General features: G+C 46.4%; 2 protein-coding genes and 1 pseudogene across 2 annotated transcripts in view; 1 reads left to right on the forward strand and 2 right to left on the reverse strand.

Moving 5' to 3' along the window:
• TRMT11 (tRNA methyltransferase 11) overlaps positions 1–779 on the reverse strand; it is a 28,551-nt gene extending 27,772 nt beyond the window's left edge. The window contains exon 1 of the mRNA XM_086461246.1: positions 705–779. Within this exon, the coding sequence (XP_086317372.1) occupies positions 705–779 (75 nt within the window). The remainder of the gene's footprint in view (positions 1–704) is intronic.
• Positions 780–4,036: 3,257 nt separating this feature from the next.
• Positions 4,037–4,498, forward strand: LOC147416024 (actin-binding Rho-activating protein pseudogene; annotated as a pseudogene).
• Positions 4,499–9,431: 4,933 nt separating this feature from the next.
• On the reverse strand, positions 9,432–16,436 carry HINT3 (histidine triad nucleotide binding protein 3). Its single transcript, XM_086461247.1, has 5 exons — positions 16,284–16,436; positions 15,427–15,544; positions 13,983–14,052; positions 13,137–13,263; positions 9,432–11,179 (listed from the first exon to the last, which is right to left on the reverse strand). Exons 1-5 carry the CDS (start codon positions 16,434–16,436, stop codon positions 11,132–11,134), a joined length of 516 nt encoding a protein of 171 aa, XP_086317373.1. The 3' UTR covers positions 9,432–11,131.
• Positions 16,437–18,334: the final 1,898 nt, after the last annotated feature.

Consider the following 18,334-nt stretch of genomic DNA (forward strand, 5'->3'; position numbering starts at 1 on the left):
TTCAACCCTGGCCTGCACGGCAGGCCCTAGGACTTCAGAGAAGCCCCGTCCTCGCTGCTCCCCAAGTCCTCCTCCAGAAAATGAAGATATCTGCACCCTCCTGCCTCACGCAGCTCCATCGACACCTGGGACGGAAAGGACCTCACACGTACCCAGGGCAGCACTGACCATTTATGTACCCGCACCACGCTGGCAGAGCGGCTACGCAGATTGAACAAACTAAAAAGTCACCAAAACAAGACCCTAGAAACATTTCCATAAACCCATTTTTTCCTCCCAGTTTCCATTTCTTATCTGGAGCCCCAGGTACTTTGCTGGCAACCTCTCCTAGCTCCAAAGGCTCTTGAAAGCGGCAAGGAAGGCGTCGCCTCACAGCCACGGCCAAGAGGCTCTCCGCGGAGGCCGGGGGCAGGAGCGGGAAGCCCACGCCCGCTGCAAGGCCGAAAAGAGGCAGCCCCGCACCGCGGGGGGTCGCTTGCCACGGGACGCGGGGAGCGCCGAAGGAAGGGGGAGCGGGGTCCCCTCAACCCGGCTCCCCCCGAGCCCCGCGGGGCGGGCAGCAGGCGAGGCCCCGCCGGGGCCAAGCCGCCCCCGGGGCATACCCGTGGCCGCTCCCGAGGGCAGCGCCTCGCCCGGTCTCCCCCCTCCCAGAGGGCCGCCTCCCGCGGTTCCCCGGCCCCGTCCCGGCCCCGCGGGGCGCTCACCGGCAGGCGGAACTCGAGGTGCTCCTGCGCCAGCAGCAGCAGGTACCGCCGGAGCGGCGGGGCAGCCAGCGCCATGTCCGGCCATCCCCCGCCTCCCGGGCCGCATGCGCCGCCGGGCGGGCCCAGCGCCGCGGCGGGAGCGGGAGAGGCGGGAGCGGCGGGAGGAGCCCGCCCGCCTCGGCGGGGAGGCGCCGGTGTGTGCCCGGCGGTGCACGCCGTGTGTCGGCGCAGTGGCACCGGTGCGCAGCCTGTAAGTGAGCAGCTGGGTGTGTGCCGGCGACACGGGCCCAGCAGCGTGTCGCTGGGGTATGGCGGGGGGGGCGCGGCCGTGCCCTCTTTTCGGGCCGTGCCCCCATCCCCCGCTGCTGCCGCCCCGTCCCGGGCAGCGCCCTGCCCTCGCCCCGCCGGCGGAGCGGGCCGTTCCGTGACAGTGACCTTTCCCGGGCACCAGAGGAGGCGCCTCCCTCCGCCCGCCCGTGGGAAGGAGGTCAGGGCCGGCGGCCTGGGGGAGGCGCAGGGAGAGATGAGAAACAGATTCCCAGGAAAGGCGCAGAGATGTGACTATCCAGCACGGAGGGTGGTGTATGGGGGGGGGTGGGTGGTGGTGTGTGTTTTTGTGTTGCCATTTGTATTTTGTTTTATTTTAACATCTAGACTTGATAACTATAATCCCGCACTCACTGATCTCCCTGTTAATGTTGAGCTGAAAGGTTCGGCTTATCCAGATTTCGGTAAGCTTTTTATTAGGACCAGGCCAGCTCAGCACTGAACTCATGTTCTGTATTTTCTGCGCTGATTTTTTGACAGCTTTTTTTCTTGATGGCCAAGATTTTGCTCATGACCTGTGACCACTGCAGGCGCCGCATTCTTTATGCATCTCCATAATCTCATCCTGCCGCATCTCCAGTTATCTCTCCCTGCAGTCATCAAACCTGAGGTTTGCTGCGAAGCTTTAGCCCTGACAATTTACAAGAAAACAATCTAAATGTGGACAGCTAAACGTGAACTTTCCTAGAAGGGAAAGAGAAGAGGTAGATGTGGATCAGGCTTGTTCACCTCAGCAGCTGAGTGCTGAGACCCAGCAATAAACACATTGCTGTGCTGCTGACGAGCCCCACGAGCCTGAGATTGCTTACAAAATCTTGGGATTGCTGAAAGAGATTTAGTGGAAGAAGTCTGCTTTTATTTTTCCAATCTGTCTCGGTTGGAATTTCTTAGCTGTATAGCTTCCGTTTTAGAAACTCCTTGGGAGGGGTTATTGGTATTACTGTTTAAGCTTATTCTCTTTAAGACTGGCTTTTGCTTACTTCATGTGCACTGCTTTATCTTCAGAGCATTGCTGTCTATTCTCAGAAGGCGAATACCTCCATTTTCCAGTGATACTGTTTTCTACAGAAGAATTTAACTAAAGCCCTGTTTTTTCCACCTTTGACTTGAGGATCCATGAAAAATTGCTGGCAGTCTCGATATGCTGCTCAGCATAGTTTGAAAGTGTATGTATATTAATAAGTAAGACAGAGAGTATTTGATCCTGACATAAAAACAAAGTGCTTTTCAGCTGCTGTGTTTGTAAACTTATCATACCTTCCTGTACAGCCACTGAGGAGAATCAAGCAGTTTGTTAGCTTGGATTTGGGGAGTCATCTTACGTCGAGAACATTACATAACTATTTTAGGGAGGGAAAGGAATAACAATTATCCTTTTTAGCCTTCAGGGGAATTTTAAGTACACAAGAGGTAATTACTCAAATTGAAATTTATCCAGGAAGCCAGAATTAACCACCCTCCTCCCACAAAATAACAACAGGATCATATGACAATCATGAGCTTCAATTTAAAAGTGAGAGACTGTGAATGAAAAGCCATTATTTAATACGTGCTGTCGCTTCTCTTTCTCAGTTCTCTTTCGCAGCCATTGTGTTGCCGTCTGCTGCTCACCCCATGCACTCTTCTAGACCCAAAGGCAACACAAGTGTTTTTTGACTGTGACTTGCACATTCCGCTGGGGCAGTCAGGGAGCTCTGTCACTGCTCATGGGGTTCACGTGCAACAGCATCAACATGCGTATGAGGGCAAATACCCACCAGACCTTAATTTAAACAAAATGCTTTTAAAATATGGAAATCCCTAGTCTATAATTCATTTATTAAATTGTTCAGAATTCACATTTCTGTGCGTTTCCCCATAGAAAAGGCAGCACTGATGTTCTGTTTTATCTCCAAATGTCTATAAGAAAAGTATCAGCTCTACTGATGCGCTATATGGAAACACTAGCTTGTGTATTTCAACAGGTGAAGGATATGATCCGGCAAAGACAGTTGGATTGTGGTTGTAACACAGTCGGATCTCTAAAGATATATAAAAGTCTGTCCCTAATTCATCATAGTAATTGCGCACTGCAGAGACAGTCCATCATCTAAGTACATGTGATTTCACAGGTGGGGGGCAGCCTGTGTCCCTAGAGCCGCTGGGCAGTTGGAGTGCAAGCTCCTTGCCTGCAGCCTGCCCGTAGGTTTTAGCTGGCAGACATGGCTGTGCAGCAGCCTTTTAAGGGAGAACTATCTATTCTGGTTTTGTCTTCTGCGCTAAATGGGGCGTTGCAGACGGTGCCGCCCTTGCTAACTGGATTTCTCCTTCTCTTTTCAGTGCCTGATGAGGAAATTCCCACTGCTCCCACCACGTACCGGCCTTTCAGCTCCAGGTAATGTTTTCCATGCATAATAACTCCCACAGTCTGTGGGAACCTCATCGGCACAGCGTGGGTTTGGCCACCTTTAATCACTGTGCAGGCAGGAGAACGGCTGCCCACCCCTGCGTATGGGTTGGTGCTTGGGGAAGGGTTTGCTCTCTGGCCTGTCAGCAAGCCTGTGCTGAGCGGGTCAGCCAGCACCGCGTCAGATTGTTTGGGAAGTCTGCGGGGCTGCCGGCTGTAAGGGTAGAGCTCTTTAAAAGCCATCACTGCATGAAGAGTAAGTACTGGGGCCTCGGGGTATGTACGGTAACTGGGGGGCCGGTGGTACCCCGTGTAACCTTGTCAGCACAACTTGCTGCAACCTTGTCAGCATAACTTGCTGCCCTGTGTTGCTTCTGAATTTCAGCTGCATCACTTTCACTCTCTTCATTGCTGTAGAATTATGGGTGGACTTGTCAAACTCTTCAGATATTTAGTGTCTTTTTCAGCAGCCTTGCCTCTCGCTCGGGCGAAGCTCTTCCAAAAATTATCAGCCTGATCTGTTGTTTTTCCTTCACAGCTGACAGCGCACCCAGGAACCACAGTTACAACCAGGCATTGGTTTGTTTCCTGCTTGAGTGCCATAAAACATTTTCAAGAAATGGAAGAAGATAAAGGACAGAGTGCTAAAGCTACCAGCGCGGTGGGTGACTTGAGGAAAAGTTGGCAGACCTGGGCAGAGGATCACATTGAGTATCAGAGAAAGAACCCGTTCAGCAACGAGGACAGGCTTGCATCTAAACCAGTGCATACTCACAGGGGAGATCCTACCTACGGGAGACCCCCTGAAGGGTCTCAGACAGAGCAGAGAGGGAAAGATGCTCACTCGCACGTGGGTAAGGAAGTAGAAGAGCTGTGCCTGATCATTAGAAGCACTGGAGAGGTGGGAGAAGATGGACATGTGAGCGTGACATTTGGGCAGCTGTTTGAAACGTACGTGACTATTTCCAATAAAGTAGTGGGAATCTTGTTAAGAGCCAGAAAACACGGTCTGGTTCATTTTGAAGGTGAAATGCTTTGGCAAGGAAAAGATGATAATGTGATCATCACTTTACTAGAATAAGGCTTTGTCATCTAATGAATTCTGCTGCATGGTTCCGTTTGGAAAAACATACCTAGATACCATCTTGAAAGAGGTTTTCATTACAACTCGGCTACTTACTGGGACATGAGCAGGAGAGAAAATGGGCAAGAAGGATAAAAAATGCTTTTGTAAAAATGGTAGAAGAGATTTGGAGAGAAATTACAAATAATGAACTAATCCATCACGCTGCCATTGGATTGTGCTTTCATTAGTATCATCCTCCACCAAGTATACCACAGTTCTTCAAGTAACTCTGCTGGCTTACTGCTTTAGGTTACTAAAAGTATTATTTACTAACTTGCTGCCGTACAACACTTGATTTTTGCAGGCTGTGAAATACTGGCTGCATGGGACTTTGGTTTGTAAAACATGGAATTGAAAAGTTTTATTGGAATTCATACACTTCTTCAAAAAAAGAGCCTGGTATATAGTAAAAGTTTAGGTTATTTTCACGTGGTGAAACTGAACAAATGGAGGTTACTTTCCTGAAGTACATGAAAATTCCTGAATCTACAGATATACCACAGCAAGGCTATTTGATGGTTCCAAAATTAATTGCATCTTGCACATATTTTGGAGAGCTGCACTAGTCCTGGTATTTAAAAGTCTGTTCTCATCATCATATCTTCTCCAAACCTTCTGCGTCTCTTGTTCTTTTTCCTCCGTATCTCACACCGTTTTTACCTGCTCTGTTCTTCTGATGCTGTGTCATACCCTAGAAGATCACAAAGCTCTGCAGCCTTTTTGATGAATTCAGCTGTATCCCTTCACAGAAAGCAGGGTGATATAACATAAAGATGTGAAAGACAACAGAGACTGTATATTAGGGCACTGTGCATTCGTGAGGGGAAAAACAAAAAGGCTTCTTCTCTTCTTTCACCAAAATTTAGCAATGTTTTTTACAACAGGAGGAGAGAAGAGATCCTGCAGTGCCAAATACATAAATAAAGATAGAGGGGTGCAGTCCCGTACCCCACGTAGCTGAGGCAGAGCTGTGCTTTCAGAGGACCATTGTGAGTTCTCCGGACTGGGAGGAAAAAAGAGCAGCTAGTTGAAACTGGGACTGAAAGATGACTGATTACAATTTCCTTCATGGTTCTTCTGGGGGAACTTTTTCTATGTTGGGGAAAAAAAGAAAAAAAAAGATTTGCTATATACAATAGTTGTATAGTGCTATTCAAAGTAACCAGGAGCTGCATTTACAATCATTCCCACCAAGAAAACTGCGTAATTACAGAAATATAAAATTCTGGTTTTTACCAGTGCAAATAAAAGCTTTTCTGTGGTGTTAACTACACTACTTGATGGGTCTTTAAAGTAAGAAGTTCTCTTGCCTCAAAAGGATATTGAAATTTAATATAAATGATGAGCTTGACAAAAATGATAGATTATTTTATGCTATTTATAGAAAGGAATGGTTTTTTGTTTTGACATGTTCATCGAATGGGGATTTGCATCAAAATAAGCCTTTTTGACTGAGTAAATAAAAATATGGATCTAATTATCCCTGTGCCTCCTTTTCCTAGTGAAAAAGACAACAAAAATAGAAAAAAGGGAAGAAATTAATGTGCTGAAATAAGTGTATCTCAGAGACTGGGGAGTCAGATGTAGGCAGAGCTGGAGGGGAAAACAAAGGGTGGGTTTTAATCACCGCCTAATTTTACCGCATTGGAAATTGGGGAATATGTGCTGCACCAGTGTGGGCTGGTGTGTGTGTGTGTTCCCTTAGTTTTCAAACCTGCTCCTTCTTCCGAAACAAGTGTATGTCTTGCAGCAGAAAAGCAAATGCATCATTTGTGATCTTTACGAATTTAAGATGCTTTTGTTTTCGGAAAAGCATCTCTGGCCAAGATGACGTGAGCATACCTCAGTGGACTCCAGCTCCCGTTAGATAAAGCCTATACATGCGTTTTGATTGCAAAACGAATCAAACGAATTTTATAATACAGCTATGGTTTGTTTAATTCGAACAATTTTGAAATCCAGGCAGCTCTGCTGTAGCGTTAGGTCATAGCCCGCAGGAAGCAGCATCAGGCGGTTGAAGTGTCACCAGCTGACCAACAGGATGGCAATACCAGGACAAGTAAGGCATTACTAGGCGTTGTACAACTAATACACTAAAAGACACGCAGGTGAGGCAGCGTGTAGCCTGAGCACCCTAAGATGCAAGTCCAGCTCATGTAAACTTACTGGTTCTTCATTAAGGCTGGCTCAAATAGTTGAATGTCAGGAATCTCGGCTCCCACTGCCAGGTAAGTAGTTAGTGTCAGATGCTTACATGGCCTCTGCAGCACTCTCTCCTGCTGCTGGTTGGTTTAAATATCACTTGAGTCCATCTACAACAAGAGCTTTAAGCACCCCTCTGATCGAAACAGATGGAAGCAGAGTAAGCCCTAAGGAACTGGTCTTACCCGCTTTGTAAGCGACTAAAAAAAGCTTGCCCTATCATCGTGTTGTGAATAAACCCAAGGATTGTTATAAAAAATATTGTTTATAGAGGGATGGATCTTTTAAAACAATTAGAGGGCCAGATCTCCTACCTGCCAGCTTTAGATGAGCGTTCTGTAAAGACTGGCTGAAATCTTTCGATGTGCCCATGCGATGATTATAAACACCAAGCTGCTGAACTGCGTGGGCACGCAGGCTGACCAACCCAATCTCCTGCTTCCAGCAACAGCCAGTATTTCAAAAGAAGTCGAAAAGATAGGTAACACTATTGGTCAGCTTGTCCACCGGTACACCCCAGAATAAAAATTACTCCTGAGGCCTGTAGAGTCACAAGTGCACCATATCTAAGGCACATGACTGGTTTACTAGTCATGGCTAGTTTACAAGTTTTACAAAATTCTGCTTCCTCACCTGCGATGTGGAGATTAGATTAGCATCTACAGATGAAACAGGAATTTAAACTTTTCAACAGCCAACTTTTTTTGCAATAGGCTCACTTTAAATGGAACAGAATTTATTATTTTTACAAAAATTGTAGCATGTGAGGTTTTTTAGTATTACAGATTATTTGGCGTAGCAAGTAAACTCTGACCTTCTAAAGGTGTTCTTGCCCTAACTGAGTAACTTTCAGCACTTCAGATCTCTCCTAAACTTAACTTTGTGGCAAGCTCCTCCGGAGTTCTTTCCTCTTCTTTCACTTGAAGCCTGTGAATGCTGCATCTGTTTTGGACTGTACGTTGTGTAGGGATTATCTGTGTGGTGTCTTGTCAAACACCGAAAGCACTTGCAGCGCTTCAATAAACGTTGCGCACCAGTTTGAAATGGCAGCAAGTGAGTTTTTACGCAGCATTTTATTGTTTCCAAGTTTGTCAAATTTCAAATATGATTTTCAATGGTTTGCTGCCATTTTTATGCTTTTTTTGTACATCTCACACTTTAAAAGACTTCAGAATGGTGCTATTGAGGAGCTATTGCCAATTTAATCACATTGAAAATGCTGTCCTTAGTCAGAAGACAAACTTTTTTTTTTTTATTCTGCGTTTAACAGCATTGTATGTGTTTCTGTTTCATCCTTTCAGAGGGGCCAGTTAGTTAGTACTTCAGCATAAAAAACGTTATTCTCTGGGTTCGCATTAGGTTGGGAGTTTATGTAAAACAATTGAGCAAAAGAGTACAAGTAAAGCTTTGTCGTTCCTAAATGCAGTCAAAAAAGCAGCTTTTCTCAGGACTGCTAATACTGGATCAAAGAACAACAGAGCCAGGGGCAGTGGCTAAGCAACTTTCCTTTGCTTCTCCAGGCTCTTAGGAGAGTAAGAGCCGCTGAGTTCACACTCCAAGAGTATTTTATTGATCTTTGCTCACTGGAAAGCTCTACAGATGATTTTGGAAGTTTTAAAATGATGCTACAGTGCTGCTGTAGAAAGGGTGACATAGTTAACGGGGTCTGCCCACCACCTCTTCCAGGGGCTAGCCAGTAATGCTGAAACATATCCAAAGCATTAGGATAGGCTTTTCAGAAAATATTTCTTCACCTAATTAAACAAATTAGGACTGCTGAGTCCAAGCACACTTGTCAATACAGATGAAAAATGGAACACGGTTCCATGCTGAAAACCACTAATGAGATACTGAGCATTCATCTCAGTAATTAATGTGGCTCCGTTTAACGCTTTGCTGTTTGGGCTGGTCTGAGGCCTGTCTGCTGCAGTGGAGAGACGAGTGGAATTCCTCATCTTGCACGTCAGCAAAAGCCTGGAAGCTAGATTGTATCCTGACTTTTACCTTTGCAGTCTTGCTGTCGTTAGTGGGACCCTTCTCAAATTTCAGATATAAAAGTTGACTTTCGTGCTTCTGTGTACATTTGACATTGTACCCAGTGTACTGGGTCTGGCTGGGATGGAGGCGACGTTCTCCAGAGCAGCCCATGAGGTGCCGCACTTGGGGTTTGTGACACGGGAACGGTGTCGGTAACACGCCGTGTGCTGGCGATGGCGGAGCAGCACTTGCGCGGCGCCAAGGCCGCCTCTTCTTCCTGCTCTGCCCTGCCAGTGCAGAAAGCTGGCAGGGGGCACAACCTGCACAGATGGCACAAACTGACCAGCAGGGATATTCCAGGCCATATAATGTCATGATCAGCAATGAAAGCTGGAGAGGGGTTTTGTTTTTTGTTTTGGGTTGTTTTTTTTTTTCGGGGGGGGGGGGCGGGGGGAAGGGGGCAGCCATCGGTACTGGCCTGCTTGTGGGAGGTCATGAGTGATTACCTTTGCATTGCACACCTTGGGGTTTTTCTTCCTCTTTCCTTCATTTATTAAACTGTCTTTATCGTGACCTGTGAGTTTTCTCACTTTTGCTCTTCCTCTTCTCTCTCCCATCCCGCTGGGGTCAGGGGTGAAGAGCGAGTAAAGGGTATCTAGGGTTAACCCCACAGCCATCTATTCCATTGCACTGGAAGATCATTCCAAGATCAGCATTTATCCTGTTTGTTTATTAATCCTTTTTGACAACAGTTCATGTTGATACTTTAAATATTACATGTCACAGTTAAGGACAGTCACAGAAATTAATTACAACTCAGAACACAGACACAGTATTAACTCTTGAAAGACCTCAATGTTCAGATATTTCACAGAGCTAGGAGCCAGCTCAAACCTCCTCACCTATTGCACAGAAGCAGCCAAAGTTCAGTGGCTTTAATTCACCCTCTTCCTACCTAATGTTACAAATAGTAACAGGACATCAGGAAAGGTCTTACAGAAAAGAGGTGTAAACTCTTCTGGGTGGAAAATGTTGTTCTTCAGAAGGGTGTGAACTTTCTGAAGTATTCCATATAGTTTACTGTAAGGATATTGCAATACATTGTACCACTAAGGCAACAGGTGCTGGATCAGTGGAAAACACCAAGAAGATTACATTCAGGGAAGCCTGCAGGTGCCACAGACGTCGGCACCTCAGCTGTGTCTAAACGCACCAGCCAAGGACAGCTGGTTAGTTAGGCACCAGGAGATAATGCTCTGTGAGCAAAGAAAATCTGCTCCATTTTCTGAAGTTTTAACTTTCCAAACAGTCTGCCTTAATATGGTGTTGAAAAACAGAGCACTAGCGTTACTGATCGGAGTCGTACAGCAAAGGCAAATGTTCAGCAGGTTCCGTAAGCAACCCGACGTGTCCCGGGGTTGGGCCGAGGCCTTGCTATCCCAAATTCAAATCACATTGCTATTATGCAAGCCTGCCACGTACTCACTGCACTGAGGACGTGTTTCTTTTATGACTTCATTTAGAAACCAAATTTAGCCAAGGCATTAGTAATCTCCAAGGGGCTTCCAGTGAGAACAATATCAGAGCCATCTGAAAGTGTGGATTTTTTTTCTACCATCATGCAGAAGAGCCATATATTAGACAAATTCCTCTGAACTCTTCACATTTTTTGTAAACATACAATAACTAATTTAAAATATTGTGCACATGAGAGGGAAACAATCTTTAAGTCCAACATACAACTTACACATACATTTAAACTACAACCTACATTATACAGCATTATCACATCTGGGGCACCTATCGTATTAACATTTACTATGTCACCATCATGCAAGTAAGACAGGTAATATGTTAAAGTGGTTTAGCACCAGAAGGTTAGTCGTGTACTTTCAGCAATGTACCTACTAATAACTAGGCCTAAGTATCATACAAATACAGATGGAAACTTAAATGTTTCAAATGTTACTCGCAATCCCAGAACAACGCATCTTCAAAATAAAAGCTTGATTCTGCAACAGATACTCTCTTCAGTACCACACACACGCTGTTAGTACTAACTTGTTGCCTTAGCTGCAGTACCTCCTGCTGCTATACCCTGCCCTTCACTAGGAAAAGTTATCTGCATGTGTGCGTATGCGTGTGTGGTGTCTGTATTATGTATGTGTATATATAGACACAAATATAAAATTATAATTAAAAGACATTGCCTTATTGTCAGGGAATTATAAAGATTCAAGTATCCAAATGGGAGAATTAGGTTGACGGCTACAAATTCTGTGTGCATTTCCTCATAAGGAACTAAAGCTTTTCTTATCCTGGTACATTATTGGCAACATCAAACTGGAATCTTAAATCAGAGTTCAGAGACAAAGAGCAAACTGGCTAGCGACACAGGGCTGTCTGCTTTCAGCTGGCAGCACTGTCAGTTTGCAGTCGCTCAATCAGTTGTTCAGCCTAGGAAAGAGAGAAAGCAACGCATTAACTACACCGTGGACCTTCAGTTTGCTGAAAATTCCATTTTAAAAATAGTAACTGACGCAGACAGAGCATTTACTTTTCACTGTTACAGACAAAGCATACAAAAGTAGCAGAATACAACAATTGCTTTAAGCAGCAGACTCTTTTTCACAGTTTCCATCAAACTCCCATTAGGTGATCAGAAAAGGAAACAGAACCTATGAATATCAGAGGATGTCTGAGCAAACAAATAGCAGATGAAGCACTGTAGTTTTAAAGACCTCAGAAGACAGCACTGCTCAGAACAACCACGCTGTGAGACCTGGAATTCATTGGGAGATGCTCCCGAACAGCGCGCTGTGGCCTCTCCTCACCCAGGCCGCTGCACAGCAGCCACAGATGCTGCTGAGGGACGGAGTGCATTCGCTCACGTGGTTCATGCCACAACACGTACATCCATCCTTCGGTTCTGTCACTATGCCCACAGGTAACTTTTCTCATCGTACGGCTCTCTGTGCATCTGGCACGTAACTGTGGCAGCAACGTACGCTGTACGTGGAGCAGCGCCCACCCAGCGCCCTCAGCAAGGCTCAGGGCAGCAGCGTCGTTCCCGCAGGCCAGCTTGGGCACAGGGAGGCTAACATGGGCACTTCTGAAACAAACCAGTTTACTGGCAGCCTTTTTTTGCCAGTCCCACTGAATTAATCTTTTATTTTTAACTAGTGCTTGAGGTTTTACTAAGATCTCCAAAGGAATCATATTAAAAGGTGAAAAGCTTAAGTTTGGCATGTTTTAAATACACACAGTAAAAATGCAATCAGATACTCAGGTAGGAACAACTTAACAGGAGTTAAGTAGCTCTTGCAGTTTATGTGCAAATAAATCTAGATAAAGCATGGAGTAACTGAAACTGAGATTCTCTGACTCTTGTTTTGCATTCTTAAATAAGTACCACATTCAAGACATTACAATTAAAAAGACACCCACAAAAACCCAACCCCAAAACCAACTCAAGTCCTTTTTCCAACTTGACAACAGGGCAAAATATCTTTTAAAGTGCATCCGCATACTGGGTAACCAAACTTGGTACAGATCTCCCCGAGCTGATCCAAGGTAGCAAGCAGCAAACCACACAGCTACACTTCTGTGAGGGCCAAGGATCTGTGTGATGCTCTACAAAACAGCAGACACACGTCTGCTTTTTTCGAGCTAGGTGAGATCTCCACTGAGGTACTGCTACAAAGGCCAGTTTTTTCTCTTTCAGCAAGAGCCTGCCTATTTTCTTTAGGTGAGACAGACCCATTTCAGCACCTTTCTTTCGGGGCTGTGCAGTGACACCAGGATGCTGTGGCTGCATTGCAAGGACAGGTTCTTTGCTGCGGCAAAGCAGTGACAGTAAGCTTTGGTCCTCGAGAGAAAGATTTTCAAACAGCGACTTAGTCAGTGCCAGTTCAGTCTCGCTGCTTATCTCTGCTGACATAAATCAGTACAAACAGTGTTTTTGTAAAGCAGGCACTTGTTTTAGCCTAACGATGACAAGATGAGAAAAATCACGTGAACTGATAAAACCAATCCCTTTCACCTAAATGGGATGGACCAGGGTATGTACAATACAGCCCATCACGTGTGAATATATCCTGTTAAATTAAAGGTCGAATACTTATGAAGTGTCCTCAGAAGCACATCACACTAACCTGAGCTACACGCTAGATCCAGAACAGCTGTATTGTTTGCTGCTAATGTCATTGTTCCCCTTAATAAGCATAAACATTAAGGTTTTTTACCATTATACTTTCTCAGTCAGTCAATGCAACATATACATAACTAATAATTACAGTAATGACAAAAGCAATTGCTCAAAGAATTTTTGGACATAGTTAATATGTTAGAAGGACATCACATTTTCAGCTTGCAATTGAAAACCTACCAAAAAGCTCATCTGCACTAGACTTACCGTGATAAACCAGTAGGAATTGATTCTGTACACGAGTCTGGATAAGAATCCTAGCTGACTGGCTGGGGCCAGGACGTGAAGGTGCAAGTGGGAAATCGAGCAGAACGGAGGCCAGTGAAACCCCATTCTTCAGAAAAGGAAAACAAGTAAAAAATACTGGTGACGTTAATTCAGGAAGAAGTGGAACATCACAAGTTATTTAACATGATCAACTGAAATGACAACTCAACTCATCGCACTTTCTGTGTACGTAAAGGCAGGAATAAAAATATGCCCTTTCCTTTCACTACACTCTCAGGGAACCTTTCCAAAAGCCCATTACCTTCCTCCTTCACATCTCTGTATTTAAGACACATTTTATTTTTTAAACCGTTCTTTTTAACAAAATGTATCTTAAATGTTATCATACCTAGTTTCCAGCTGTAAAGCCCCCTGTCACTAGATGAACGTAGTTTCATACAAACGCAGGTATGACTGAAACACAACGCAGTGCCATGCTTGAACAGGACAAGTTTACCTCTCCTCTGAAATCTGGGAGTTCGAGGGTATTTTCAGCATGTAATTAAAGTGCAGCCTTTTAGATAAGTTGTTTGAAGTGCCCTCCCTATCCCAAGACATACTCAAGAAAGAATTTCTGAGTTGGAATGCAATCTGAGCTGGAAATTAATCAGGAGAAGAGAGTTTATATTCAATGCCAGCACATTCTACTTGAGAAGTCATGTGATAAGTGAACACAGACCCAATTTCTTCAATAAATCATGCTGCAGTTGTTGCCGCCATCTCTAAAATAGCATTCTGAAAAGTAAGAAACATACTCAATAAACACAGAAGGTTTCCATTACGTACCTTATATCATTCAAGTCACTAAAATTATTTTTCTGGAGGACGGCTTTTCCAACTTCCATCATTCTCTTCACTATTAAACACAAATAAACTTCATATCATTAAGTAATATTTTACACATCATATGTCATCAAGTAATTTAAAAAGGTATTCTTCAGAATATTAACTTCAACCAACTGATTACACTGAGACCACAAACATGGGTTTTTCAAAATATAAATACTGTAACTACTCATAATCAAAGACTGACAAGACAGCGTTATGCAGTGATTGACACAAAAATTGCTACCGTTACCAATTTCCAGACTAATGGTGCTTTTAAGCGTGGTATTGCAACAAGAACTTTGGCCAAAGCTATCAAAGCTAAATGCTATCACCACACCTTTATAAAAACCCCCATAAATCCCGATTGGCCAGAACGATGGCGTTTACACTCATTGTGGTGTTACAGCTCTGCACAGCTACAGGACTTTGATCTCCAGGTCCTGTGCAGCCTGGCATCAGTTTGGAAGTTTCAGAGATGGTACGCAAATTTAAATTAAATCAAGTAAAATTGACAGTCCTACTTATTACTACGACAAAGTTTCATTACTGCATCACTGAGAAAAGAAGCAACCCTCATACAAAAACTCAAGGCAAAAAGTCTAAGGAACTGTCTTGAAGCCAAACACATCTAGAAGTTGTTTCTGGAGAAAACTACCCCACGTTTAGAAGAGATATACAGTGATGCAAGACTTGCAATACACAACTACAACTATTTTCTTGCATCACCTATAAACTTCCCTAAGGTGGAATCTCTTCATGCATGCATGGCTTTAGTTTCTTCTGTTACTCAACACACTTAGCTAGGCATTTCTGGTGAAGCAAATTCCAGGGCAATGTTTTCATAAGAAGAAGAAAAAAAAGCCTATCAACAATAAATCATAGCTTTGATACTTTAGTATTTTATCCTTTCAAAAATTACTGAAGTTTATTGGAACACCATTTCCTTCTTTCTTCTCTCACTTCCTTTTTTCCTAAAAAATAATGTAGCACTTACTTTAAAATATACATTCTATAAAATTCTTCTATAATTTTTTGTATAATTTAAAATCACGTATATGTCTAAGAAAACGCAATGAAGCAGCACATAAACGCTTTAAAATACAGTTGCAGTTCCAACAAAGTGCAGAGGCATCTATATTCCGTGCAAGCAAAAGAGACTGTGATTCTGTGACCTCATGCACAATGCAATGTTTTTCTAGAATTGCACAAAAACCCGTGCAATTCTAGAACAGCACGTGGAAATTCCCAGGAAGGGTAAGTCTCTACCTGCACTCACTCACACCATCTATTTCCTCCACGTTTACATCCTCACCCAAACGGTGCTCAAGGGTGTAATTTACACAGTATTTAAGGCTGTGCAAAATTATTTCCCTTTAGGCTAAACGCACACTTACAGCCTTACCTACAGGTATGTGTTCTGTCTTCAGTGTTCTGCAGTTTCCCATGTGCTCCACTGGCACCACCAGATAGTGGTGGGGGGCATTAGGTCTGATATCCCTAAAGCAAACAAGGTCTTCATACTAAAAAAAGGATGCAAACATGTTAAATTGATTAGGACGAGGATACTGGCAGAGAGTACATAACAAAGTCCGTCTTCCCCACATCAGTGTGATATTTAACGTCGTATTTGAAGTAACTAACAAAAATCTCGGGATTTTCAGAGCCAGCCTACAGAAAGCCTTGCAAGCACGATCTGTGTCCTCGGTTGACCTTCTGCAGTCAGGGTTCCTCGGTGTCAACTTGAAGGTTTCAGCTGTTACGCCAACATTTACGGACGGCAAAGGTATCGCCCTTGTGACCGGCGTTTCGCTATCCCCACGGAGGAGCCGAGCACCCGTCAGCCCGTCCCCAGCCCGCCAAGCCCTCTGAACCGACACCCCCTTCGGAGCTGGCGGCCCGGGCACCGCCTCACCGCGGGGAGGATGGCACTAGGCGACACCCCCCCCCCCCCCCGGCTCCGGGGTTTGACCTTCCACGCTCAGATTTGCCCCCTCGGCCCGCTCCTGCTCTCCGGAGCCCTGCCCCCTCTGCGGACGCCGAGCAGCTCGGGCACCCGGGTCCGCTCGCACCGCCACGGCGACAGCCACGATGTGGCCCTTCATTAAAAACCGGCAGCACAATCCCCCCCCCCCGCCACCCCTAGACCGACAAAAGCCTCTCGGCTGCCCGCGAGGAGCCGGCCCGACCGCACCCGCGGGAGACCGAACAAGGGCGGCGGCGAAGGGACACCGGGAGAGGCCGCCGCCGCCCCTTACCCACCTGGCAGGGGAGCAGCGCCGTGCCCGGCTCCTCCCGGCGGGCGATCCTGCAGAACACGCACTTGCCGTCGTAGTCGCCGCCGTTCCCGGCTTCTCGCCCCTCGCCGGCAGCTGAAGCGGCCGCGGCCGCGGCCTCGGCCTCCTCCCCCGCCATGGCCCCGGCCCGGCCCGGCCCCGCCCCTCGCCCTCTCGCCCGCAGCCGCCGCCCGACCGCCGCGCCCGCGCGCGCCCCCTGCCGGCGCCTGGCGGCGGGGCGGCGACCTCACGCGCTCGCCGCGGCCATCCAATGGCGGGGCGCCGGGCCGGGGACTCACCCACGGGCGCGCGCCTCAGCGCCCCGCCCGCCTCCTGCGCCGCCAGAGGGCGCGCGCGGCCCGCGGGAAGGCCCCTGCCCCCCCCCCCGCAGACACCCACACCGCGCAGGCGCGGGGCCCGCGGGCTGCCGCCCCGCCGGCGGCTGCAGCCGGGGCCGGTGCGCGGCGATCGGCGGCGGTGCCGGGTTCGCCCTTGCGGGCGGGCCCCGCTCGGCAGGTGCGCGCTGCCTGCCCTCGGGGCGCCGGGGCGAGCCGCCAGCCGAGTCCCGGCCCCGAGGCACCGGCAAAGGTCCGCGAGGGCTGCTCTGCGCGAGGCTTCGCTGAAACAGGGCACGAACCGGGGATGAAGTTGGGTGAACGCATCCTGAACGCGCCCAGTTCATAGCGTCACAGAATAGTTTAGGTTGGAAGGGAGCGTTAAAGGCCACCTAGCCCAACCCCCCTGCAGTGAGCAGGGACACCTTTAGCTGGATCAGGGTGCTCAGAGCCCCGTCCAACCTGACCTTGAATGTTTCCAGGGATGGGGCTTCTACCACCTCTCTGGGCAGCCTCTGCCCCTGTCTCACCACCCTCACCTTACCGACTGCTTCCAAAGCCAACAGAGAGTATTTCCAAGTGGTAGCTTGGAATTTCTAATTCTAATCAGAATTCAATTTCTAAAAATACTTTCTTAGTAATTTATACTTTAAATCACTTGCGCTGTTCCTTAGATTAGGGTCACAGAGCTGCAGCATCCCCGTACCACAGAACTTCTACGTTTACATTCTTTGTGCAGCCCAAATGGCACAAAGCACTGGTCCCACAGATGAGGGGCCGTAGCGCTTAAAGAGGTAACGAGTTGCAAAACTGAGAATGAGGTTTTGCAAAAATGCATTTCTTTTCGGAGCGAGCAAGCTGTGCCTGCACACACAGGAGGCAGTTAGCTATTCTACCTGAAGGCACTCCTCTGCCAGCAATTGCTGACCTGCAGAGCGCGAGGCAATCCCTTTGCAATGAGCTAACCTGCTCCTTTTCTCTGCTATAAACAGGCAAGTGAAATCTTTAAAGTTCACACACAAGGGTTATTCTGACAGTACCTGGGTTTTACTTTGCTCCAAAGCCAGCTTTGTACAAACCATCTGGTGCAAAAACTGCACCTAAACCAGCACCAAAGTGAACGCCTGCACACACCTGGGTACCTGCAAGCCTTATTGTGAATTGAGCATTTCAACGCTGTCCTGAATCAAAAAAATCTTCATCCATTAACACTAAAGCACACATGCTTCATGTTGCAAGAACAGGCTTTTGTTTTCCCACTGAGAGAAGAATTACTCGTGACCATAATTTTTCTCTTACATTAAGAAAATTCTTACCGCCATTTCACTCAGAGCACAGTTCACAGACAGCACACTTGTTCCGTTTCACGTGTAATAGTAGTTTGGTTTTTCTTAATGCCACCTCTGTACACACCATAAAACCAATAAAAGCCAAGAACCAAGTACTTTTAAGATGTTGTATGCCTCATGACAAACACATGAACACTTTAGCAACATAAAGAGGGTGCATACAAAAGCGATGTACAGAGTTTTGACTTCTAGGGAACAGGTTGGTCAAAAAACATGGAGGAATAGATGTCATTCACTACAGCTGAGAGAAGCAAGCAGAACTACTACATTAACCGGTTAACTGTTTACTGGTATTTCTTAGCCCTTTGTCACAGACTGTCTTTGAGTGAACTCAAAACACAGCTCTATTTTAG

This window comes from Leptosomus discolor, chromosome 2 (genome assembly GCF_034619465.1).
Source record: "Leptosomus discolor isolate bLepDis1 chromosome 2, bLepDis1.hap2, whole genome shotgun sequence".
NCBI lineage: Eukaryota > Metazoa > Chordata > Aves > Leptosomiformes > Leptosomidae > Leptosomus > Leptosomus discolor.

Coding starts and splice junctions, on each gene's coding strand:
- HINT3 (XM_086461247.1), bottom strand. CDS start 16,436: ATGGCGGGGGAGGAGGCCGAGGCCGCGGCCGCGGCCGCTTCAGCTGCC. Junction 13,264..13,982: donor AGTGACTTGAATGATATAAG/GTACGTAATGGA, acceptor CCTTTTCTGAAG/AATGGGGTTTCACTGGCCTC. Junction 11,180..13,136: donor ATTCCTACTGGTTTATCACG/GTAAGTCTAGTG, acceptor TCTCTTTCCTAG/GCTGAACAACTGATTGAGCG.